We start from the raw sequence: 16126 nt of genomic DNA on the forward strand, positions 1-16126 counted from the left end.
AAATGTTAAGGGCATATAATTCAGAGCTCTAAGTAACGATTAATGTTTTCAATCAAAAATGCATTATTCAGTATCGATAGGACATCTTGATACATCCGATGGAATAAACCCAGCCATTTGATTGGTTCATACATTCGCAAACAACGTTTAATTCATCATATGATTTGTGTATTCGATGAAAAATGTTTGCGAAATAACTGCGCCAGTTTACCACATATTATCCTGAAACTTGGTCGACATTATCGCTTAGAAGTGTATAAGAGCTTAACAAATGTTCATGAGTCGGAGATTGAGATCTTTTTAATGTAATTTGACTGTTAAAATGAATTAACTGTTAGTTTAAGTGCATTCCAGGAATATTCACAAACCTGACCGTCCTTTCAGAAACACGTTGCACAACATGCAAACAAAATTAATTCTTTACGAAAAGAACAAGAATATCTTGAGTTAAGTTGCGGGTCTAAACGTGATGAAGGAGCGATTGTCAAGAAAGTCATGCTTGTTTCGAAACTGTAAATAATGGGGTGATGTAGAGTTGGAACAAACTGGATGGCAAATAGAAAGCAAGACGTAGTTTAACAGTAAACCTTTACACAACATGAAACAAAGTGTTGACAAGTATGAGATTATGAGATAACACTCAAAATAGTCGTGTAAATTACAATTTATTGCAACCCTAATTGATTTCCCCATATCCCCAGTAACTTTCAACAAACTCAAATGTAAGCCAAATTAAATACAATCCAATATTAAAGTATTAATATATATATATAATATATATGCACGTGAAATATAAACGAGTGCATGCTTGCTGACACGTACAGTGTGTCATTCATCTTTTACAAAAATTGTATAGCAAACCAACCAGCTTATACATACAACCTGTCTATACTGATAACAAAAGTTGGACAGAGTTAATAAAGTTTAAGACAAAGCTTGAGATTTTATGCGCTGTAAGTATCGATCTTGTGTTTCCGGTTCGGATGGAAAAATCTGATCAGAGGACAATTGCGTTAGTCGCTTACAAGGCTTGTCAAGTTACCGGCTTCGCAACGTGCGCTAGAGTAAATTAATTTCATCAAAACCAGCAAAACATTATTGTTATCTTTATTTGCATACCTCTAACTTTTCTCTTCTTTTTTTAAAGTTGACGTAAGCTTACTGCGGTTTTTGCTCATTTAACCAAAAATCGGGCCCGTAGTTGCTAATGTCATTACGCGCAAAAAATGGAAAAGGATCCTTAGATACTTTTACATGTTTTTGTTGTTGTTTTTGTTTAATTTGTGTTGCTCTTCTGAAATGATATAATTTTGAAATGCATTTAATTATACATTCAAGAATTTCAAGTGTGCGCGGTTTTGCACGTGACACATCCATTGGTTTGGAATGTCGATTTTGTGTAAAAAAACATATTAACGCTCTTTTTAGTCAATTTAGAACTATTTTAAACACACAATGTATAGACTATTTAAACAAATGAATATCTGTCACCATAAAAGCTGTTTGTGAGATAAAATGAAATATAATTATTGCATTTAAAGATTTTGGTTTGATATCTTACGCCAGATGAGCATTTCATTGCACCTTCAATACGATGATTGTCTTTTCGGTGTTTTACCATGTCTTTCCGGGGTTTTACCAAAAATTACGGGTTAATTTCCTGGAAATAAGTCTACCCGAATCCTGTGACCCAAATTCTATCTACAACCGATAGTATATTTTCCCCGGCAGTGGCCAAAATGTGAACACATGGATATAGAGTAAGTGAACTTATTCTTACCATGCCAAAATATTATGAAAACTCATTTCACTGCTACTTTAAGCAAACTTTTTGTGCAAAACGCATGCCGCAGTCAGTATGATACCAAATTGGTAATGTCAATTAGGTAGTTGACCACTGCAGTTTGAACAGCGCTGGGGTTAATACGCCCGTGCGCGCATTAATTTGTCAAATATTAAAAATGTTATGTTGATCTGCCAATGTCAGATTCCGATTAAAGGTTATAAAAGTCTGCAGGCCTAGTGACCTACAGCCTGACCAGTAAACCTCAAGTGAATTCGTAATCCAGTGAATTCATATTCCAGTGAACTCGTATTCCAGCAAATTCGTATCCAAGTCGACTCTTGTTTCATTGATCGTTTAAAGGCCGTAAATCCAATCATTTATTGATTAAGTTTTTGTTTATATAAAGTGTGTTCTTTCGTCATAAAGAAGGAGGAGCCTTACTTTTGTGACCAACGTTTTAACTCATGGAGCAAATTAAAGCACTCTTGTGACTTACGTCTTAACTTATTTTTGAGAAACAAATAGTGTTCAAATTTTGTTGGATTTGCCCTTTCATTCAATAGTACCTTAATATAAAGTGCTACTAGGATTATTGTGTGAAAATCAAAGGGAACATACAGTAAGAACGGTATACACATTGTATATCTAAATGCCACAAACAATACAACGCGAACATTTGTGTTAATACATAAAGTCTGTCAATTATTTTAAAACAATATCACTCAATGAATAAATAAATGAGTTCACGGTGAACACGTGTGTATTGATAAACTAACAGTCAAATCATTAACAAAATCAGGTCTTTTTTTATATTTTAACAGTTGTCTGACTCTTCAACACCACTAAATATTGGTCCGGTCAAGTTAATTTTAACGCTGGTTAGCCGGACGGCACAATATGATTTAAAATAAAAATTATCTCAAAACATATGTTAGCAAAAATAGCAAAAACCAATGTTTCTTGCAACGTCACATTGTTCTGCGATGTCAATATTTAACCGGAAGTGCACATCATCGAAATAGAGCCGTAAAGACTTTGTTTTGCGTGGCAAATTGTAATATCAGCGGAACAAGACAAAATTTGATGCAAGATATCAAAGACGCAGCTAAATAGGTTTAAATGTAAATATATATTTATCATTATTCAAATGAGGATAAACATAGGTTTAAACATAAGTCAGTGAAATAAGCAGGAACAACATGAATTGATGTCTAACTCTTATAACAAGACAGCACAATGTTAACAGAAACACGTTAAAGATTAAATAATACTTGTTCACCCCACCGACCGATTAGGCACAACTAAATCATTTCGCGGTAAATGTCTGTGGGGCAACTTTTGGACATGCATGTATGTTGAAAGTATTCCATGCACGTAAGGTTGATAACTAGGTGCGAAATGGTGTTCTTTAAGTTTATAAACAGAACAGAACGGGGCAGAACTTGTATCGAATTAAACTAAACAAAGTTTCTAGTGTCTCGTCATTATAAACATATTACATTAAATATAAGTACATATGAGCACATTCAAATATAATACATTTCATGTCAAGAGTAAGAAATATAATGCAAAGAAGTTGAATTCAATATCAAAATGGTAATGAATTGACATAATTGTCTTTACATGCAATAAATTCTATATTTATAAAGGTCCCTCGCCCCATAATGGCTGCACTATGGCTTGTGAGCGCAATCAACTGAAATAAATAAGCTAGCAATGCGGTAAACTACTGCTCCTTATTGTTAAAATATCCGACAGGTATGCGCGTGAATATTTAGCGATTTTTAAGCGCAGTGATTTCCCTTGACAAACGGAAATATCCACTGCGCCTGACCAGCGACCCGTACAAACGTGTTATATATCGATCATTTAACTATACACAGACTTTAAAACGGTTCCTTTCCAATATATATTAAGGAAAATTGAAAGAATGTGTTTTTGATAAGTATTCACTTTGTTTACAATCAAAAATATTTTCCATAGATTCTTTTCCATTGAAAGTTGTCAACAAGTATCCCTTAAGAATCGGCCTGGATGCCACGTCTAATAAATGCGAGATATAAAAAATAGAAGTCTGTTTAAATCAACCTTAACTGTTGGGGAATCGTTTTAAGATTGTAGAAATATAAAGATATTACAAAGTTTTGACGAATCTCACATGAGGTAGTTTACATAGACAACAATCGTCTGTAATCTGCATATCATGGTAGACCTTTTTATCAATCGAATAATCCACTTCTGAAGCACACCCTCATACTACTCAAAATGTAACTCATAAAAGTAGGTGAACATACTTGAATTGTGTTTTAATTATTTAATGTTGTTAGAAATCATTTATAAATACTAAATATTTAGAATGAAAAAGGTTGAACGGTCAAGACAAGTTCATATAAGATTAGGACAAGTATTATCCCTATTTATTCCTGACTGGACAAGTGGATTCAGATGTTAATGTAGAGCTCTATTTCTAAGTTTTGATGAGAGATTACCTAGTAGATTACCCAGCTGTGTTTTAGTATTTTTATTCTTAACGTTGGAATTAATGCTTGAGGACGCCCGTGTAACCTCTGCTATCGGCATCCATCCACCGTTAAGTGTCGGTAAAGCTGCACTTTGTCTGTTGACATTCTGTCCTATGTTGCTATTCGGAGGTTGACTAACGTTTGTAGAAGACCTATCCACTTGCCCCGTCTGACTGCCTGGATCAACGGTGGTACTAATATTCACTTCCTTAAAGTCTGTGATGGGAATACCTGCACCGAATGTGTCTTGCCACTGGCTGTCCTCGACTGGACGTAGCCCGATTTCTACACCACCACCACCATCGCTTGGACCAAATATGGAGCCCCCGGTGTCTATTCCAGAAAGATTTTGGCCCTGGTTCATTTGAGCTTTAGCTGAAGAAGAATATATAATTTGTTGCGCCCAAGTAGATCATATTGAACATTCGGTCAGAAAAAGGATAAAAAGCAGTAAACTTGATCCTGGCTCGTTTGAGCTCCGCCTGAGGAATGAAACTATTTAAGAACGGTCTACCCTTATTTATATGTCATATTGCTACATATGAACAGTAGGATACAAGTTGAAACATGTATCAATGCAGTAAATAATAGAAGTGTTCTAAAGAAACGAAGAACCGTTGTACTGGTCGAAGCATATGAGTTTTATGTCACTAAAGGTACTGTAATTGATAAATACCTATCTGTCGTAGATTCTGAGATGCCCCTTGAACCTGCAGTCTAAGTTCCTGCAATCGTTTTTCCTGTAGCTTTTCTTCCTGTTGTTGCAGTTTCTGAAGTCTCTGTTCCTGCAGCCTTAGTTCTTCCATTCTCTGTTCATGCAGTCTCTGTTCCTCAAGTTTCTGTTCAAGGAGTTTCTGTTCTCGCAGCTTTTGTTCCTGCAATCTCAGTTCCTTCTGTCTCTGTTCCTCCAGTTTCTGTTCCTGAAGTTTCTGTTCTTGCAGTTTTTGTTCCTGTTGCTTATGCCTATTTGCAAGTAGCCGTTGTCTGATAGATGTCATTTTTTCTGTGTTTGTAGGTGCAGCTGTGCTATTAAGATGACTTTCTAGTATATGCTTTAACAGTTGATACTGTTCTAGCCACGATGGCCCGACTGGTAAACCTATGTTTTAAATTGTAACATTATAACTTATTTAGCAAACGTTCTTAAGCAAAACATATAATTGATGATAGATTCGTTTTATGTGTCATTGAAAGTGAAAATGTTTAGACAGAGACACGCATGTGTTTTAATTACTATAGGGTCTTATCTGTTACAAAAAATATTCCTTATGTTCGACATATTTGATGAGTATTTACGTCTAAGCCATTCAACGGTTTTTAGTCGTTTATGCACAATTAAAATGTTTGTCCCAAAACTCAATACCCAATTCAGCGTGAACTTTAGACAGTTTATTCTTAGACTTTTGTATTTAAAAACATGCCTCTGTTGAGAACTTTTTTTTAAAAAATGCTTAAATTATTTACTGTTTTGGAATTCAAAATTTATGCATGGATCCTATGGTCACATGCTTAAAGTTAAACGGACCGGACGTTGAGAAAGTGTATGCATTTGTTTGTAAGATACTCGTAAACATAATAATCCTATGTCTTAATTTATATTTTATTTCATGAGTACTAAGTTGGCATTGAGTTTAAAATAATCATGTTTGACCTGGTCATGTTCGGCCTGGTAAACACACACTAGCTCATGGAAGTATTCATGATACTTTTGTAAGCAGTTAACTAGTTCATGAAAAGCAACATAATTTAACAGTTGGAGTTGGTACATTATTGTTGTTTAAAAGGTTATTATAAAGTTCTACTGGACTTGTAAATGTGTGCCAAAGTTTATTTTGACAAATGACGGATACCTGTTGGAAACATATTCTGTGATGGGGACGATGGAGATGGCGTTGTATATTCGGGCTGAACATTGAGCTTTTCGAGCAGCCTACTTCCCTTCTCTAAACGCGACCGCAGCTTCTGTCTCTCCAAATACTGCCATCGTGTAAGTCGTGAAATTGCTGCAGAGGGAAAAATTAAACCAAATTACAATGACCTTGACCTATGGAGCTCATAGGTTATAAATATAGAAATATTTTCGAATTTTAACCTTCGAATATATATATAATTTCTTGTTTAAACAGAGTAAATACCGTGACGAAATATCACGTTTTCTTCATAAGATTTAGATGGATATTGTCCTGATGTTTTTTTTGTTTATAAATCTTAATCATCAATACATATTCAGAAATAAACATATGTCTTGCCTGACTATTGTCAGTTACGTTACAAACATGCGGAGTGGTATATGTTCTGAACAATGTAAATACAGCATTATTATATTACACAGAAAAAAAATTCGTGTTGGCTTTCTTAAGGGACTAGAAAACAGATGATACAATTGCAAGAAGAAAAAGGAAAATGGCAAGATCTAACAAACAATTGGCATCGCTGTGCACAAAACAACCATCTTACTTACTAATATATAACATCGCTTACGACATTTGCATCTTTCGCAGTCATTGCGTATTTTTCAAACTCCAAATTTACTTGGGTTGCCTACAAAGCTAATACCAGTTAGTTAAAATACATTGTCGGTATATGTATCTGTATACATAAGCAGGCTTGTTTTGATGAAATACTGTATTTGCCTTTGTTGGAACATCTGGTGTCTAGTCCCTTTAAACCGGAAGCAAGGAATTGCATGTAATAAAAATATTTTTATAAACAGTAGGACCATCTATTGCTCCCATATACTGGCAAACCTTAATAACCTTTTTGTAATAAAAAGAGAGAAAAGGACAGCAAAATACATTTATGTATGAACATATAAAGCGGATTTCAAAGGTAATTTTAAACCAGATAACCTTAAGGCTTTCACAAACCTACACCATTTCTTTCGAAAAAGCAGACGGGCTTAACAACGTAAAATGTTTACATGTATTAACAAGAGTTTCAATAGTTAACAATCTCCTTGTCCGATGGACGCAGTGAAATCCGTTATGGGAGGTGACATCGGACGCTCGCGAAAGTTTCTGGCTGTTATCACAAACCTTTAACCTACTGTGATGCACGAGCGTGACCATTTTAACTATGATGCTGCCTATTTATAACCATGAATCTAATACAATGTACACCATTTTTACGCATTTATATTTGGTGTTTTATCTTTATTATCGAAAGCAATTTAGTTTATGTTATATATGCGGCAGGATAAATGATAAGCTCTCACAAGGTTTTGTTTGCGGTTTGCTCTGAGAGATGTGCTTAACAAACATGACAATTGTATAAACAACAAAAAACTATACTTACGTTCTTGTCCATTCGCGGAAACAAAAATTCCAATCCAAATCACGGCATTGCACAATCTTGCAGGTAAATTTAGCATTTTAATAAAAAAAACACTTGTTATTGACAACACTTGATCAAAGACAGCCTTACAGTTCGTGGAAATTATCCTACTCTTTCACGTCGACCGTTTTGCTTTCCACTTATTATTTATAAAAAGAAAGGTAAAAGTTTTTTGGGGGGTTTTCCGTTAATTAGCAAAACGTGAATCCTTAATAACTTATTATTTCTTTGAACAATGACGCGTGTTTTATTACGGCAATTGTGCAACAGTACACACTTAATGCTTACGTCAGGGATGCAATAAGTTTCTTTGAGGTTTATAGAAAAATAAACTTTAAGAAATTATGACTTGAATTAACTACTAATGATTATATGTAAGCGCTAATAGTGCGTAGTAATATATTTAAATAATAAAGGAGTATGATTAATGACCTTACACAACTATAATGCATTATTAAGATATGTTTAATTAATATTGATTTTTTTTATATAAATAAAGCAAAAAAGACTGCCGAAAATGTATCAATCATTAGGTAAGCTCGAATAATTAATCGGTATGAGTTGATAAAAGTCATTGAAATCAAAGTACAATTTACCAAATGCAATCATTAACAAAATATATTGTTGCGAAGAGAAATCTGAAATTGTTTTTTATTGATTTCAAAAGACACACGACATGGTGAATTGACCACAACTATTTGGAAAAAAGACAATGCAAAGGAATTTTGTTGGCTGTTTAATCTTTGTATACGTGTGAACTGATGTGTTCGCTTGCATATCAAATGGTTTGGCGTCAAGGTTGCCGTTCGCCCTTTGCATTGTTTTAACTCTATAGTAATATTTGCATTTAATACCAGAACAGAACATAATACCAATATCAGTTTTTTTCAGTTGACTGGGAATGTAAATAAAAGTAGAAAACGTAGAGAAAACCAACAGTTATAATTAATCACAAATACATTTATACATGCCATACTGATTATAACGTTAACTCGTTATTGGCCTATCGTTTCAAATGTTAAGGGCATATAATTCAGAGTAATGATTAATGTTTTATATCAAAAATGCATTATTCAGTATTGATTGGCCATCCTGACGCATCCAATGAAATAAACCCAGCCATTTCATTAGTTTATACAATCGCAAATAACGTTGAATTCATCATATGGTTTGTGTATTCGTCAATGAAAATTGTTTGCAAAGTTACTGCGCCAGTTTTCACATAGTGTCCTAAAACTTGGTCGACATTATCGCCAAGAAGTATACAAGAGCTTAACAAATAGTTCATGAGTCACGGCCAAGCCGTTCAAGAGTTATTTTTAGATTGAGTCCCTTAATGTAGTTTTACTGTTAAAAAGAGTTAATTGTTAGTGTAAGAGCAATCCAGAAAGATTCCCAATTCTGGTAGGTGACCGGACCGTTCTTTCAGAAACACGATGCACAACATGCACACACATTATAATCGTAAAGGAACAAGAATACAGTTAAGTTGCGAAGGAACTAAACATGTGTGGCACTGAAGAAGGTGCTGAAGTGGCGATTGTCATGAAAAGTTATGCTTGTAAAAATGTAAAGGATTGAAGGGTGTAAGGTTGGAACGAACTGAATGGCAAATAGAAAGCAAGACATAATTTAACAATAACTTTACCTAAACATAAAATCAAAGTGTTGACAAGTATCAGATAACACTCTAAATATTTAAGTAATTAATGACGTATTGCCGCCATAATCGAATTCCCAATATCCCCAGTTATTTTCAAATGTTAATATACAATGCAATATAAAAGTACTATTATATGTAATATATATATATGCATGAGAATCATAAACGAGTGCATGCTAGCTTGCACGTACAGTGTGTCATTCATCTTATACCAACTTTGTATTGTAAACCTACTAGCTTAAACATACAACCGTATGTCTATACCGATAACGTAAGTTGGACGCAGTTAGTAAAATTGAAGACAACGCTTTAGGTTTTAAGCGCTGTAAGTATCGATCTTGGGTTTCCGGTTTGGATGGAAACATCTGATCAGAAGACAAGTGCGTCAGTCGCTTACGTGGCTTATCGAGCTACCGGCTTTGCAACGTTCGCGATAGTAAATTATTTTCATCAAAACCGGAAATACATGATTGTTATCTTTATTTGCATACCTTTAACTTTTCTCTTCTTTTTTTAAAGTTGGCGTAAGTTTATTGCAGTTTTTTTTCGCATTTAACCAAAACGTGCATGCGTAGTTGCTGTTCTGTTACCATGATGCGCAAATATTTGGGAAAAGTTTCCTTCTACAAAGTTTTTACAGAGTTAAAAATGTTTCCATTTTTTTTTTTTTAATTTGTGTTGCTCTTCTGAATGATATAATTTTCAATGCATATAAGTATACATTCAAATATTTCAAATGTGCGCGATGTTGCACGTGACACACCCATTGGGCTGGAAGGTCGATTTTCGAGCACTGGTCTCATGACTGGAAACACATGATTATATAAAAAACCTTATATGTTAGCATGTTACTGAACTTTTATTAAACAAAAGCATAAAAAACGTATAGATTCGAAACTAATATAAAGAATATACGTATGCGAAGCACAATATCAGTACAATGTCACTTCAAAGGTTTCGGGATTGGGATTTTGTTTTGGCGTTGTCCGTCCGTTCGTGGTTCTGCCATACGTTTTTATGTTCGAATGCATATGTTCTGTTAATTATTAGCGTATAATGTTCAAACTCAGTTAGAAATGTGTCCCTTGGTCCAATCTCGACCTTGCAAAAGTGGGTTACATGAGGGTCACATGGTCAAATATTAGAAAAAAAAATTTTGAAACAAAGTAGATGCATTGTATGTGGTCCAATGTTCATTAAACTTAATCAAAATATTCCCCGTAAACTATTGGAAAAACTGGGTCACATGCGATCAAAATAGGTCACTAGGTCAAATCTCTTTCGCCTGTAATCATATCATGAGAACCATATCTTGGTAGGGGTTGGTTAGATAATATTCAATCTTGGTCGGAATGTTTCCCTTGATCAATTCTAAACCACTTGTAAAATTGGGTCGCATAGGGTTAAAAACAAGGTCACAACGTTCGATCTTAGTAATATTTTTGGAACTAGAGACACTATATATGATTCAAAAGTCATCAAACTTAATCAATATTTTTAAAACTGGTTCAAGCGTGATAAAAATGTTTTGATCAAATCTTGTTCTGGAACCATTTCATGGTAATGATTGGTCAAACGTGAACATTATGTTTCCCTTGATGAAATCCCACCGTATTTTAAAAGAGGGTGAAATGGTTTCAACAACTAGGTCACTAACTTATATCATAGAAAACGTCTTTGTAGCATACTACATACAAATATTTGGCCAGATGAAACTTGATAAGAAAGTAATCAGTGATGAAATCATTGACTACTCTTTGACTGAGTCCAATGAGGTCAGAACTAGGTCACAAGGTCAAATCTTTGAAAAATCATTTTCGTAACCAAATATTGGTATTGATTGGTCAGCCTTTGTTCAAACTGTGGACAGAATGATCCCCTAGATGTAATCTTGGTATACTTTAAAAGTTGGTCACGTGGGGTCAAAAACTAGGTAATAAGGTCACATTTTAGAGAAATCTTGTCAAGATACGGAGTCAATTCATCAACTCAATATTCAAGAAACTTCATTAGAATATTTGCCTCGATGAAATTCAGATGAGTTCCAACTAAGAACGCAGGTTGCATACGTGGCATACTTCGGCTATGTACATTTTGGTTCTGTCCGTTACTGTTTTGCTTGTTTGATGTTACTCTTACAATGCATTAACTAAATATACTTTCGCAACTATTGCAATTATAAATTTTCGTTGTTGAAATGATGTTTTATTATAATGCAACAGAAATAATAGATATATTTATGTTAGTAAACATATCGTATAGAATAGTATGGAAATGTTATTTTCAAATAGTTATGTTGTTGTTTAATGCACCTTTTGTGATGTTTTGGTCTTATGTCTGTATTGCACTGTGCTATTTAATTTCGTTTGTTTCAGTTGTTTTATCAAGGATAAATTGGCCCGAAAAAAAACTAGTAATTTGTATGTTATTAACACTGAATAATACTTAACTATCATATGGATTATCGCGGGGGGGGGGGGGGTCTTACATGTAATTTAATGAATTTGCAGGTGAATAGCTGACTTCATTGGCATCTTTTGACAAAAAAATCAAGACGGTGGACATACAAAGATAGTTATAACAAGCATAAATATGCCATATTTGCCGAGAAAATACGAAACAATGTGGATAAGATCAACACGTTTATTTGTAAACATTGCCTCCTTAGCCACAACCTATTCAGTATTTCTTTAATCTTAGAATATATTATACAAAATTAAGATGTCGAAAGAATATGTTTTTGCCACATACTGGACGCATACATTTTTATTTTATTTTTTAAATAGGAAAAGTCCACTTACCAGGCGAAAATTGTTACCTGATTCGGAGCATTTTATTTTAAATTATCCCTTTTAATTGCCATAGAATTTTTTCTCACTTAATAATAACATGAAACGAAATTACGACGGCCCCCCCCCCCCACCTTGAAAATCCTCAAATGAAATTTAAACTTAGCTTACACATGCGCGTATGTAAAGTCATTAGTGACATCAGTATGTACTCAGTTTTATGTAAATATATTTCATAACGATTTTAACAGTTTGAGGCAAGGGTAACGTCGTGAAACAAGTATTGGAGACAAGCCGAAAAGGTTAAGAAGAAACTGATCATCCCTGTACGAATTTTAAAAAAAAAATGAGCATTATCAAAATAATAATCTTTACATGTTATACCCTTATAAGAATATCCGCAGTTTTCAATATCCTTCTTTATCGATATGGTCAGCACTTTCTTATACATCTTATTTCGTTCGCAATTTAGTGCAACCTATAGAATGTTTTTTTTTTCTATAGTACGCGTAATCGATTATTCTGTCCGGAAACGTAGCGAGGGGTGAATGCGAAAATGTTTTAAGTGACATTAAATAAAAAAGAAGATAGAACCTTTTCGCTTTCAACCCTTTGTCGAGAGACTCAAGTTTACATGTTTATGTTTGATATTTGCTAATACATAGTATATAATTGCTATATAATGTACTGATATCATGTTTTCGCAAAAATATGGAAGCAACATCAACAACTTTTTACTTTAATTCGGTTTGCAGTAATGGCGTAACCGACAGTCGAATTCTCATGTAGGAAATTTGCAATTTGCTTTTGTCAAGTTACGTTGACACAGTGACGATTCACTACATTACTGTATGGTTAATGGTATCATATTGTTACAACATAAATAGTTTTTAATTTTAGGAACTTTTGTTGCCACAAATATAACAACACACACATCTGTGTGTAATACATGCTGGTTTATCGGTTACTCCAAAAAATTCATTTAATGAATTAATCATTAAATAAATAAATTCGTTATAGCAAAACGTGATAAAAACAAAAATACATCAAAGCAATCAAGGCCTTTTGAGTTTTCTCGAGAGACCAGATATCATACCAAACAGCTGATTTTGTGTAGTCTTGGTCTGAACGCTAGACTTAAAGTTAGAGGATGACTTCGAAGTCTCGACTTTTGGCATAACACCGCCGTTAAGTGTCTGTATGCCTGCACTTGGTTGATTGACATTCTGCCCTTTCTCACCAGTCTGAGCTTTACCAACGCTTGAAGAAGAGCTATCTATTGGCCCCAATGTACTGCCAGAATTAAAGAATGAGTTTAAATCGACTTCCTTAAAGCTTGTGATCGGAACACCAAGAGGCTCCCCAGGTGATGGTTGTAAAGGTTGAAGCGCCTCGCCAGGATTGAAAGCTCCCAGTGGCTCACCGGAAGTCGCGCCAATGGAACTCTCTCTTCCCATGTCAACTGGTGAAGGTAGAGTATCTGATGGTCGAATCTGGATACCATCTCCTGGACCAAATATGGAACTCCCAAGGTTTACACCAGGATGAACTTGGCCCAGACTCGTAATATCTCCGCCTGAGGATACAAAAAAAATACAATTATGTACCGGTCAATCTAATTTATAAATCATTTTGCAATCTTTGAACATTCGGACAAACGTTTAAAAAGGAACAGTAAAAAATACGTGTCCTTAAACAACTAAATTGCGTTGTACTGATCGAAAATATCCAATATTTCTAATCGATAAAAACCTGTTTGTCGTTGCCCCAGAGACGCCGCTTGTTCTTGCATTTTCAGTTCCTGTAGTCTTTTTTCCAGCATATTCTTTTCCTGTTGTCGCAGTTCATGCAGTCTCTGTTCTTGTAGTCTTAGTTCTTGCAGTCTCTGTTCATCCATTTTTTGTTTAAGTAATCTCTGTTCATTCAGTCTCTGCTGCTCGAGTCGCTGTTCTAACAGTTTTTGTTCCTTCAGTCTCTGTTCCTGCAGTGCCTTTTTCTTCAGTCTCTCTTCCTGCAATCTCTGTTCCTGCAGTCTCATCTCATTCACTCTCTCTTCCTCCAGTCTTTGTTTCAAAAGTTTCTCCTCTTTCAGCGTCTGTTCCAGAAGTTTCTGCTCTTGTAGTCTCTGTTCTTCCAGTATCTGTTCCTGCAGTCTCTTCTCTTTCAGTCTCTGTTCCTCCAGTTTCTGTTCCAGGAGTCTCTTTTCTTGTAGTCTTTGTTCCTCCAGCCTCTGTTCCTCCAGTCTCTGTTCCTTCAGTCTCTGTTCCTCCAGTTTCTGCTCCTTGAGTATCTGCTCTTGTAGTTTCTGTTCCTCCAGCCTCTGTTCCTTCAGTCTCTGTTCCTCCATTTTCTGTTCAAGGAGTTTCTGCTCTTGTAGTCTCTGTTCGTGAATCATTTGTTGCCTCCTTCTTTCCTCTAGAAGACGCTGTCTGATAAGAGCTATTGACTCCGTGGTTATAGGTGCAGCGGTGCTGGTAAGTTCGCGCTGGCTGGCACGTAAACGCTGTAGCTGCCTCATCCGTTCACGCCACGATGATCCGGCTGATAAAGAAAGTTCTGTACTTTTTATTAATGTCATTTAAAAAGCGTACATAAAACAAAACGATGAATATGCTCAAGTGACATTAAAGTTAAGATAATAGACGATGAATACGCTCAAGTACCATTAAAGTGAGATAATAAGCGATAAATACGTTCAAGTAGCATAAAAGTAAGATTTAAAAACAAAACACCATGAATACGCTCAAGTGACATTAAACGTCGGATAATGAATGATGAACACGCTCATGTGACATTGCAAATGAGGTAATAAACGATGAATACGCTCACGTGACATTAGAAATGAGATAACAAACGATGAGTACGCTTATGTAGCATAAAAGGTGAGATAATAAACAATGAATACGTTCAAGTGACATTAAAAGTAAGAAAATAAACGATGAATACGTTTCCTTGATATTAAAGGTAAGATGAAAAAACGATGAATACGCTCATGTAGCGTTAAGATAATAAAAGATGAATACGCTTACGTGACATTTAGAATTATGTAATAAACGGTGCATAAGCACACGTGACATTAAAAGTAAGACAAAAACGATGAATACGCTCATGAAGCATTAAAAGTCAGAGAATAAACGATGAATACGCTGACGTAACATTAAAAGTCAGATAATAAACGATAAATACGCTCAACTGACATTAAAAGTAAGTTAATAGACGATGAATACGCTAACGTGACATTAAAAATGAGATAATAAATGCTTAATACGTTTAAGTAACATTAAAGTGAGATAAAAGAAAACGATTAATACGCTCAAGTTACATTACAAATGACGTAATAAACGACGAGTACGCTCAAGTGACATTAAAATGACATAATAAAGGAATAACATGCTCAAGTGACATTAAAAGTAAGGTAATAAACGATGAATATGTTCATGTAGCATTAAAAGCCTTATAATAAACAATGGATACGCTCAAGTGACATTAAACGTGAGATAATAAACGATGAAAACGCTCAACATACATTAAAATGAGATAATACACGTTGAATTAGCTCAAGTGACATTAAATGACAGATAATCATTTATGAATACGCTCAAAAGTGAGATGATAAACGATGAATACGCTCAACATACATTAAAAGTTAGATAATAAACGATGAATACGCTCAAGTGACATTAAAATGAGATAATAAACGTTGAATACGCTTAAGTGACATTAAACGTTAGATAATAAACGAAAAATACTCTCAAGTGACATTAAAAGGTTGATTACGCTCATACAGCATTCAAAGTAAGAAAATAAACGATGAATACGCTCAAATGACTTTTAAACTAAGTAAGATAGTTAGATTATAAATATTACGCTCAAGTAGCATTAAAGTAATCATCTACAATGATTACGCTCAAATGAGATTAGAAGTGAGATATTAATGATAATTACACTCAAGTGACATTAAAAGTGAAAATCTATCAAGTGACATTAAAAGTGAAAATCTATACAATCTGAGACAAACCGACAAACTTAGGTT

The 16126-nt window shown here is 34.5% G+C and overlaps 2 protein-coding genes across 2 annotated transcripts; both read right to left on the bottom strand.

Moving 5' to 3' along the window:
* Nucleotides 1-2896: 2896 nt before the first annotated feature.
* LOC128230534 (golgin subfamily A member 6-like protein 4) lies at nucleotides 2897-7780 on the bottom strand. Its single transcript, XM_052942883.1, has 4 exons — nucleotides 7603-7780; nucleotides 6159-6311; nucleotides 4985-5407; nucleotides 2897-4683 (listed from the first exon to the last, which is right to left on the bottom strand). Exons 1-4 carry the CDS (start codon nucleotides 7676-7678, stop codon nucleotides 4235-4237), a joined length of 1101 nt encoding a protein of 366 aa, XP_052798843.1. The 5' UTR covers nucleotides 7679-7780; the 3' UTR covers nucleotides 2897-4234.
* A 4151-nt stretch (nucleotides 7781-11931) lies between these two features.
* Nucleotides 11932-14631, bottom strand: LOC128230533 (trichohyalin-like). Its single transcript, XM_052942882.1, has 2 exons — nucleotides 13846-14631; nucleotides 11932-13669 (listed from the first exon to the last, which is right to left on the bottom strand). Exons 1-2 carry the CDS (start codon nucleotides 14609-14611, stop codon nucleotides 13149-13151), a joined length of 1287 nt encoding a protein of 428 aa, XP_052798842.1. The 5' UTR covers nucleotides 14612-14631; the 3' UTR covers nucleotides 11932-13148.
* Nucleotides 14632-16126: the final 1495 nt, after the last annotated feature.

The sequence above is a fragment of the Mya arenaria genome, chromosome 4 (assembly GCF_026914265.1).
Source record: "Mya arenaria isolate MELC-2E11 chromosome 4, ASM2691426v1".
Taxonomy (NCBI): Eukaryota; Metazoa; Mollusca; class Bivalvia; order Myida; family Myidae; genus Mya; species Mya arenaria.

Excerpts from the sequence above, each read along its gene's own strand:
- LOC128230534 (XM_052942883.1), bottom strand. The coding sequence starts at position 7,678 with ATGCTAAATTTACCTGCAAGATTGTGCAATGCCGTGATTTGGATTGGA. Across the intron at positions 6,312-7,602 it reads TTCCGCGAATGGACAAGAAC|CAATTTCACGACTTACACGA; the intron begins GTAAGTATAGTT and ends TTCCCTCTGCAG. Across the intron at positions 5,408-6,158 it reads ACAGAATATGTTTCCAACAG|GTTTACCAGTCGGGCCATCG; the intron begins GTATCCGTCATT and ends TTTAAAACATAG.
- LOC128230533 (XM_052942882.1), bottom strand. The coding sequence starts at position 14,611 with ATGAGGCAGCTACAGCGTTTACGTGCCAGCCAGCGCGAACTTACCAGC. Across the intron at positions 13,670-13,845 it reads TCTGGGGCAACGACAAACAG|GCGGAGATATTACGAGTCTG; the intron begins GTTTTTATCGAT and ends TTGTATCCTCAG.